At 37.5% G+C, this 10,375-nt stretch overlaps 1 protein-coding gene across 4 annotated transcripts; it reads left to right on the top strand.

The window, feature by feature from the left end:
* Window positions 1-3,285: 3,285 nt before the first annotated feature.
* Window positions 3,286-9,672, top strand: LOC131298479 (uncharacterized). Of its 4 annotated transcripts, none has more exons than XM_058323957.1 (5): window positions 3,295-3,395; window positions 6,381-6,477; window positions 6,862-7,034; window positions 8,942-9,099; window positions 9,330-9,672. In XM_058323957.1, the coding sequence occupies exons 2-5, from the start codon at window positions 6,395-6,397 to the stop codon at window positions 9,435-9,437; spliced, it is 522 nt and encodes a 173-aa protein (XP_058179940.1). In that variant the 5' UTR covers window positions 3,295-3,395; window positions 6,381-6,394; the 3' UTR covers window positions 9,438-9,672. The 4 variants fall into 4 exon arrangements, with proteins under 4 accessions (XP_058179942.1, XP_058179940.1, XP_058179943.1 ...); XM_058323958.1 differs by lacking the exon at window positions 3,295-3,395 and adding an exon at window positions 5,561-6,280; XM_058323959.1 differs by lacking the exon at window positions 6,381-6,477 and having other exon boundaries at window positions 3,286-3,395.
* The last annotated feature ends 703 nt before the right edge of the window (window positions 9,673-10,375 follow it).

Consider the following 10,375-nt stretch of genomic DNA (forward strand, 5'->3'; position numbering starts at 1 on the left):
GAAAAGCTGATCACTTGCTCTTTTGATTTGTCTTGATGTGCCAATGATGAGATGTCAAATACCTTTGTGGTGCAAAAAGGATAAAGTAGCAGTGCAAATACAGATTCACTGCTACAAGATTACTGAATAATCACTCCAGACGCAGCGTGTCGCGAATCACTTGATTTTTTTCTTCATCTGGTCAAACAGGATTATGATTCTTGGTAGTTAGACGTAATAAGGATAAACAAATGGAAAAAGTCTGATTCAAATGCTACTTTAAGTAACCCGAAAGCGAATGTCAGTAATGAAATTAGTAGTAAAGAATCTAACAACAAATGATGGGAGAATTTGAAGACAAGAAGAGAGAGAGAGAGAGAGAGAGAGAGACAGTGAGTAGTGTGAGAGAGAAGAGGACAAAGGGAGAGAACGTGGCCGTTGCTTTCCTTCCTTTTAATATACGTTAAATAAGTAATAATTTTTAAAACCAACCTCCCAATAATTCAAGAGTGGACCATGAACTGTCCAATCAGATTTTCTGGCCTTATTCCTACCCTATGCCCCAAGGGATAGGCTCCTTTTGGAATTGGGAGATGGTATTGTGCAGTGATATGAGTAGTATCGTGCTGCGTACTTTTGAGCCGTTGGATCGTATATTCGATGGCTCAGATGTCATCTCGACAATGAACGGCTCTTGATTATTGGTTGCTGAGATGAGATCCGAGCCGTCTGATGCACAATCTAACGGCTCGAAAGTGCACAACACCAATCACAACACCAACCCGAAGTCCCTCCTTTTGCCCCTATATATATATAGATACGATGGATATACTGATATGCATATAAACACATGAGTTATCTGATCAAAAAAAAAAAAAACACATGAGTTAGCATTTTTTTAGTTTTGAGTAAATTTTTGAGGATTTTTTGTTTGTCTCGACAAGATGAATTGAAAAAGTAAAAAAAAAATGACTTTACCCAAATATTTTTGAAAATATCCAAGATAAAACTCAATCAAAAAATATTTAGGTAAAAGTCATATATAAGAGCATCCACAGTGGTATAATCAAAACCAAAAGGGTTGCTAAGGTTAACAACATTTGCTCAAAACAGAGCTCACATTGGAATAACCAAACTTAGTAACCTATTAGCAACTCATCAAATTTTGACTCTTGAATAATCAAAACAAAGCTCACATAAGTTTTGTGTGTTGTTTACTGCTGTCTCTCGTTTTTTCTGGTGTGGTGGCTTGATGGAGTCGGTGTTCGGTGCTTAATCTGGTTGCTCGGTGGTCCTGCGGCAGTTGGAGCGGGTGTTGGTGGTGACTAAATAAGGTTCAAGGGCATGGCCCTAGGCATGATTCGTCATCAGCAGATGGGGTGATCGGCAAGGGAGATTCCTCAGCCATCGGCGTTCTGTGATCGGTGATCGGAGATCCTGCCCAGAATTCCTACTTCGATCTCCGTGTCCAGAGCCTGTCGTGCCAGCGTAGGTTTGCCGGAGATGTTTTCTCCATTCCTTTTGTTCGAGATTAGTCGGTACCTCCATCATCGACACCGAGTGGTTCCTCTCGGCTGGAGGCGACCGGCGTGCTTGTGGATTCCATCCATAGTGGTCGTGTTTATCTTTCTTATCTATTATTACTCATGTTTCCATCGGCTTGTATAGTTTATCTCTGATAGGGTTTTTTTTTTTTTTTTTTGCAATAACAGTTTTTTTTTTCAAAACTGTTTTTTTTTTTTTTTGAGAAAACTGTTTTTCCCATAACTGTTTTTTTTTTTTTGCAAAAACACTTTATTTCAAAACAATTTTTTTATTAAAACTTTTTTTGGTCAAAACTGTTTTGGAAAATTTGTTTTTTATTTCACAATTTTTAGATTTTAATAAGTTGAAAAGATAATGTGGCAAGTTTTGGTTATTCAATTTTGATTGTACCATTGTAGATCTTTACATTGCTAACCTTAGCAACCCCTTAAATGCATAACCAAAAGATGATGTGGCAACTTTTGATTATTAACTTTTGGTTATTCCACTGTAGATGCTCTAAGTTTTTACTTTTTCAATTCTTCTCAACAAGACGGTACAATAATTCACAAAAATATGACACAATGCTAACAAAAGCGGAAAAAAATTGAATAAAGACAACTCAAAAAGCCTCTAAAGCTCTTAGCGGAACAAGGAACATACAAACACTCAAAAACAAAAAACACCAACAAAGATGTGGGCCCCACATGCGTTGGAAGTGCGTAGTGTGTATGGGTCTCACATGCCTTGTAAGTGAGTGCACGTTCTTGGCTAGAGCAATTCAGGTGCCTTTATGCATTGCATATATTTTTGTACCCTCCTACTTATTTTATTGTGCTAACAAAGAAAGAAAAAGAAGACAACCAGTATAATTTTCAATGAAATGTACTATTTTTGAGGAATTCGACCATCAAACGGCGAAAATTTGAAAAAAAAAAACACATTACTAAGAGTAACTCCACAATTAGAACCGTAAACATTTCCAAAAAAAATTAGAACTGTAATGTGCGGCCCAAATCTAAGAACCAGCCCATAGAAGCCCATATTTTCCTTGACTTGGGCTCATGCTCATTGCTGCCTCTCACATAACTACTCTCTTGCTAGAGTTACATTAATGACATACCAAACCAAACAAATCTCTAAAATCTAATTAATATTCTTAGTTGAAGGTTTACCTATTATGGGCAGCTGATATTTATTTCGATGAATTAACTGGATGAACTTAATTAAACTTCTCAAAAAATTACGAAAGGTAATTCATATCATTGGTGTGATAATCGTGGGATGGGCCAAATGCCCTAAATTGTGTGGCCGTCAATTAATATGTAGTTTTTTTTTTTTAATAACTTATATAGATGTCCTTGTCGACTTACGCGTATCTTGACTAATCATGAGGAACCAATCCCCACTACCTACCTACTTGCAGGGGTTGCGCTTCAACTCATAGTGAAGCTTTGTATGGACACATGCTAAAATGGCAATATGAAACATGTTAAGATCACAATATTTTCTGGTTCAAACTAGGATGCCCAAATTATTAGGTTGCTCGTCAATTTCTCTTAATTCAATAGCTCTGAGTAACAATCTGGGTGCGTTTCCGTAAACTAAATGGTATAAAGTCTATTTTTACGGAATTCTAGGTATGTCATTCTTTTTACATACATAAACTAAAATTTCATTTAACGAAAATAATTTGACTATTGAAATTAGCATGTAGTCCAATAAAATGGATACGCACATATTCGCCTCTCATTTTTTTTTAAACAATGCTACTTGCATGTACTTTTGTGCAGAAACTAGTCCGATTAACCCCTCTCTCTCTCTCTCTCTCTCAACGTTCCACCTACTGCTTGCTGGCTTTCTGGTGGGTTTGTGAGTCGGCCTCAAATCTGGTACATTACCATTTTGTCTTTCTCTTTGCATTTTTTTCGACTCGGTTCTTGGTACTACTATGATCAGTTTTTTCTGCACACCGCTTTTAAGATGTTCGATGAAATGCGTCGCAAGTTTCGTTTAGTGTTTGGTTGACATAGTGTAAAGTGCTAATCTTCGTACTGGTTAACTCTAAAAAACAACTAGATTTCGGTTGTTAGGAACTTAGATGCTACAAGAGTGTCATTGTGAAGGTGGTGTTTTGCTATTAAGGTTGCTTGCTGGCTTAATAGTGATGGTTGGGTTTTTAATTGCTCTATAGTAGATGCAACTATAGTGTCAATCGTGATGCTAGTGCTGTATATTTTTAAGTTTGGTTGGTGGCTCTCTAGTGATGGTTGGTTCTTTATATGGTCTATGGACGCAACTAATTGCCAATTATGAAGGTGGTAGCGTTTATTTTTGGGGTTACTGGCTTGCTAGTGATGGCAGTCGGTTCTTTATTTGGTTTATAGATGCAACTATAGTGTCTATTATGAAGGTGGTAGCATTTATTTTTGGGGTTGATTACTGACTTACCAGTGATGGTTGGGTCTTTAGTTGCACCATAGATGCAACTATAGGGGGGGTTTTTTATCGGCAAACTATAGGGTTAATAATGAAGGTTCTGCAGACTTGTGGTGTTTATGGTTGGGGTTGCCTACTGGCTTTCTAGTGACTACCATTTGGGCACACACGTGTGTGCGGGTGTGCAGTTGAATAGGTGTGGAGTGTGGGGAGTTATCTAAGTAATTATAACACTTTACCATAACAATTAATTCATGTTACATTGAAGGTAGTTGTAAAAATAGCTTTATCATTGCGAAATAATGGAAACCACTTTTGTGACACAGCTTCAAAAAAGTGTTCACACCAAAGGGGTAGCCCCTTTATGTATAGAATAGAAGAATAGATGGCTGCATACTAATACCATGCATGTGGAAATGCTCAACCAGCAATGCGAAATGTGATTTGATGGGTACATGACGTACTTAGTTGGTAACATGGTTGGCTCACATGAGCAAGTTTGCGACAGAAGAGGACCAATGTCTTTTTGCTTTAGTGGCTCCAGTGATGAATCCATCTGGTACCGTGAGCTATTGTCATCTAGCCGGTAATTATATGGCATTTGCATTTCCAAAATGGCATAAGATACTGACATCCTAACTTGTTTGGTGCTTGAAAAATCTTAAATGACAACCTAATTGAGGTCATGATAGGATAATCACTTGATAAATTTTGATTTCAGTCTCTAACAAGCAAAGTCTGGTCTAGTCAGGCTTTTTCATCAAGTCTTGGTGCTGATTTTTCTGATAAATGACTGGGGCTGCAACAGCAACAGGATAACAAGACTATACCAGTAAATCTTTTGCCTGAGTTCTAGTATGCTTCTTCGACACTACTTTACCTCGCTCATGAAGGGCTAACTCTTTGTTATGGGTTGTAGATGTCCCTTTTGCTATGTTTTGGTTCTTGGGGTATTGCTGACTTGCTGTGACATACATGGACCAGTGCGCCAATTGTTTCAGAAATTTTAGACCAAGCGTTCGTCTAGCTCAGCACTTAAATTATTAACACTTGATTGGCCATGGTACTTGGCTGGCTAGCCTGATAGGATAGGAGTTTGTTACAGATACACAAGGGATGTTGAAAAGTTTCTGTACTTTTCGGCCTCCAATAGTTTCCATGTGGCAGCTGCTACTGTAATTGCTATAAGATACTGATGTTGGAAGGGGAAGATCTGCGTGTGAACTTGCTTTGGTGGTCGGACATTTCCATTTGTTTCCTCATTTGGTGTTGGTGGGAAATGGAAACCCTTTTTCATAAGTTATTGCAGTGCAACGATAGCAGGATAGTAACTGGTTTTCCGTTAACTAACTTATTGGCACAGGTTTCTCTAGTATGCTGCCAAATAGCTGGATATTAAATATGTAAGAAAAAGCTTGTATTGTATCCACCTTGATTTCTGGTTATAAATCCCTCAAGTCATAGATTATGATGAAGGATAAGTTTGATGTGGCCCCTAAATAACCTTGGACAAGTGGACTAAGTAATGAGTTGTTCTGATTTAATATCAAGCGAAAAACTCTAAAGAATTTATGATTGATTTGGAAAGATTATTTTTAGGGACAAGAACAAGGTCCCATGAAGGATCATTATGCTAAAACATGCCAACACAAACATTCTAGTTGACTTAGTCATTTAGTTGGATTATAAATTTTAATCTATTAGGTTGACTAAGTCATTTAATTGGATTTTGTGGAAAAGTTGTTGAATCTTGTTGCTCTAAAGTTCAAAGGGAGATTTCTGCTCTTGGTGATCCAAATTTGTGGTTTGGAGGAAGAAGAACATTCTTTACTATGCTTTCCCCTAATCTTATGTTGCAAAGAAATATATCTTGGTTTAGGCTTCTTCTTCTTTTTTGTGTGTGTGTGTGTGGCAATATGCATGTCTTTTGGATTTGCATTGTTAATGAGTGTAACATATTCCAGTCTCTTGAACAACCTCAATGCAGGTTTGAACTTAATGGTTAGGTGTAGAAAGGATCCAAGGTCATAGGTTCTGTGAAAGAAGTCCCAATGTTTGTACCCTTGTTTGAACTGGCATAGAATCCCAATAGAAAATGCATTATGCACAGTAAGTCATCAGTTTATGGCTTGACATTGTCTTGGAGTCTGATGCCATTTAATCTTTGAACTGCTTGCTATGGTGATGGATGGTGAGAAAACTACCAATCCATTGTGCTCTTCAAATGCATTCAGCTTGTATGTTTAGGATAAATAAAACTGGCTTGCATTGCTATTGGTTAAGGTGAAAGTGTGTGGAATCGATGGACACACGGGGGGACATAACAGATCTAGTTGATGTATGTAGCTTTTTTGTTAGACCAATTCTTTCTGGTTGCGGTGGTTGTAGACAATCGATTGTATGATTAGTAATTGATAATTTGGTTATGTCTTCTCGAGTATTTCATGGAGTTATGAGGGAGCAAAGTCACCAATGGAGCATTTGTGGTGGCCTGGTGGGCTTTGTATATTTGTTGAAGGGATTTGTTTTTGGACGGTAATCTACTAATCTCCGTAAATTTGTAGCACCACTATAACCTGAAGGATAGACTCGCTTCACATGTCTTTTTCACTAGAGAATACATAAAGTTGTCTGTTCTTTGTCCAAAAACCTGAAATCCAGAAAATGAGCCATTGCAGATAGGTGAAAGTTGTGTGTACCATTCTTTTCCAAAAATATTTTTCATTACGTTTGTGTATAAACTATATACACGCGCGAGCGCGTGCACACACGCTAGGGCTTAGCAATCCTCAACTTTGATTTACGCCACATGAGGAAAATAAACCTTCAAATACCTTTCCTACTGAGAAACTTTCTTGTTAGTTCTATTGTTGTATCTGGGAATGGTGTTTATCCTTTGTGACTTGCTTTCTTACGCAGAAATCTGTTCACTGCCATGCTCCTTTCAAGAGTTTTTGCGAGGACCCTATTTACTGCAGCCAAACCCCAAACTTCTGCTGCGGCTGCCTCTACTGCTAGGTCGGGTTATAATCCTCTTGAGGAGTTCTTTGAGGCAGATAGAAGCCCAGATGATGACAAACCTGTTGTCTACGGTACAATATATCCCTTTCCCTTATTTTTGTGGTGCTATATGTCAATACGTGCAAGCGTGTAATCTGTAAATGTGGTGTTCATTGATACTATATGGTGTAGTTTGTAGTTGCCTTTATTGGACTTGTAACTGTGAGCTGATGTAGATGCTCTGGATAAATTGTTGAAGAAGGAAATACTTCTTACAAGAACAAAAACCAATGCAAAGGCACATTGATGATTTTGAATACATGGCTGCTTTTATTGATTTTAAGGTGGACTGGATGGTTGAACGTTCTGCCGTAGTTTGAATTTCCAAAATGTCATTCCTAAGTTGGTGACACATTTAGAATAATTCAACAGAGAAAACAGATCATACCGTACTGGTTTCTAAGTTTTAAGCAGCTGTCATACAAAATAACTTATAATCATTCTTTGAAGAATTTTGTATAATCATCCTTTTAAGCAAAAGTCTTTGGTTCAGGGTTGTCTAAATTCTACTGTATTTTTATGGTTTGAAGTTCAAACTTGTTTAAGTGAACTGGTCACTGTGTTTTTCTTTATGCGCGCTTGTGTGCACCATGACCATTTTCCTTGATTAAGGTATTAGATAGCTTGATATACATTGTTGGGCTCATCTCCTAACCGCTTAAGCTTTTGGGAGAGTTGGTAACTTAACATGGTATCAAAGCTTAGGTTGCAAGAGGTCTTGGGTTTAAGTCTCTCCATCAGCATTTGTTCCCCGGTTGCAATATGCTTCTCCCCTTCGTATTCTGCTTCGTTTTGTCTATGAAAATTCGCATCTCCACGTGCAAGACGGGGTTGCACGTGAGGGAGGGTGTTAGATAGCTTTTATATATATTGTTGGGCCCATCTCCTAATGGCTTAGGCTTTTGGGAGAATTGGTAACTTAACAACTTTACTCATTTTCATTGAAGGGTATCTAATTTTTGCCTTAGAACTGATCCTTTCACATGTAACTTCAAGGCTTTTAAAGTATGGCCGTAAAGGAGAATGCTAAATACATTTTCTGTTGCTGACAACTATAGGTGTGATTTAAATTCAAAGCTTTTCAGTCTATGGGATCCAGGGACGTCCTCTCAACTCACAGTATTAGCAGTCGGTCCAAATGGTTTTAAATTGCGATGTGGGTCCATTTTACACTAGGATCTCTTTGGCAGTCTAGGCAATTTCTCAATGGCTTTGCGACACCAGATCTAGCAGTCGTTTAGTAGTTTCCTTTTTTGTTTCTTTTATTCACATACTCTCGAAGCAAGTTATGAAATATATTTGCACTATCCTTTGGTCGAATGCACTTTTTTCTATGGGATAGCGACTATAGTACCAAGGACTCTATATTTTAGGAACCATTAATATGTTTAATCGATTCTAAGTTTGACAGTGATGTTTTAATATACTGTGTTGAGGTACTAAGAACTGCATGTAATCATTGAGAAAGAGAGAACTCTGTTTCTTTCAAAGTTGCATATCAATACTTCAAAGCAGATAGATTTATAGGTATAGTGACAATAAGAAAAGTACTTCAGTTTTTACTTTTTCATGAGATGGATAAAAAAAAAGACTGTTGTGATTGAAACTTTTAGTTCCACCTTCTTTCAACTTGATAAAATTGGGTGTCTTTGAGGTACTAAAACATTAGTGATTGTTCTTGGGTGAATTCATACCATCAAGTCATAATTGTGGGAGATTGTTAGTTGGAATGTTGCATTGGTTATCGGCTTATCACACATTGGTATTCAACTTTGCGTTTCTGCTCTCTCTTGCAAACTGCAGATATTGCTATCATTTACGCGTAATTAAGATGACTCTCAAGTCCCTGTTTCCATTGTTAGAGTACTGTTCTTGTAAAACCTTTTTGAGTAATATAATCTAAGCTCATTTTATACTTATGCTTCTTTATTCCTTCCAGGACGAAGTTGGAAGGCTACTGAGCTCCTTGTTAAATCTTGGGATGATCTTCACAAGCTGTGGTGTGTTCTAATGAAGGAAAAAAACTTGCTAATGACTCAACGTCAGATGCTTCATTCACAGAACCTACAGTTTTCTAATCCAGAGCGTATCCCCAAGGTAGGAATTTTGTTAATTGTCAATTTTAATCAACTGGAAAAGTTTTCTGATTTGCAGAGACTCAATTGACCGTAACTAACTTGTGGATTCTATGGTTGCTGCTGCATTCCCTGGAATAAATTAACAACGGTTTTAATTATCCAGCTTTGAGTCTTCCAGCTTGAGTCCCTCTTTTCTTTATTTTTTTCCCTCTGGATTCTGGGTTGTTGATAGACAGTTCTGAACTTCAGGTGAGGAAGTCCATGTGCCGAATCAAGCAAGTGCTTACCGAAAGAGCTATCGAGGATCCAGATTCTAGGAGGTCTTCTGAAATGAAAAGGATGATAAATGCTCTATGATCATTTCCACTTTGCCTTTCTGTGCGCGTTAGCACTGATGAGGGTTTGTTGGTTTACTGTAACGATGTCTTGTACTCTCTTCTTGTCAGGGTGGATCACGGATGATTCTTATTCCCGACACTAGTCGATCAGCTTTTCTTGGTTTTATGAATTGACGATCGGCTTCTGGTGATTTTACAGATGCTACATAACTATATGAGGGGGATGAGTTATATAAGCAACTGTGATTCGTTGAGTGGGTTCTCTTTGGGTCCAAGGTGGCATATGATTGCTAGGAGGTTGGATGCCATCTTTTGTTGGGATGTAATCTTTCGTTATGCCCTGTTTCCCTTTAGTCTTTTTAATCTACTACAAAGATTAATAAAAAGTCCCCTTTGTGCTGTTTAAAAAAAAAAAAAAAAACTGTTACTCGTTGAGACAAAGTCTAGGCAAAAATGTTTATTGGTAGTCCACGTTAGTAGTATTCTGCTCAAAAGAAAATAAAAATAAAAATACAATAAAATTCCACTAGACAGATAGCTTGTTGGAGTGAAAAAAAAAAGTGGCTAGCTAAGGACTGAGGGTAGGATAGTATTTAGTATGCTCGTATACAATTCTGCTAAATGAGTTTAAAATGAAATATTGCTCCAACACTAATATTAAGGTTGAATTTTTATGCTGGATAAAACTGTGGGTTTGACTTCTTTATTTCAAAATGGATTTTTGTTTTTTCGTGTTTGTTGAGCATAGCCATAGTTGAAAACGAGTCGAACAAGCTGAGTAATACTCCCTCCGTCCCTTTTTTTGTGTCCAGTATTTCATTTTGGGCTGTCCCTTAATAAGTGTCCATTTTGTAAAGTTAGGGGGGTAAAAGTTGGTGTATTGTCTATTTTGTCCCTAAAAGTAGATTTTATTTTGAAAAGTTAGTGAGTAAAAGTGTAATGATGATGGGTAAGTAG

This window comes from Rhododendron vialii, chromosome 8a (assembly GCF_030253575.1).
Source record: "Rhododendron vialii isolate Sample 1 chromosome 8a, ASM3025357v1".
NCBI classification, from domain to species: Eukaryota; Viridiplantae; Streptophyta; class Magnoliopsida; order Ericales; family Ericaceae; genus Rhododendron; species Rhododendron vialii.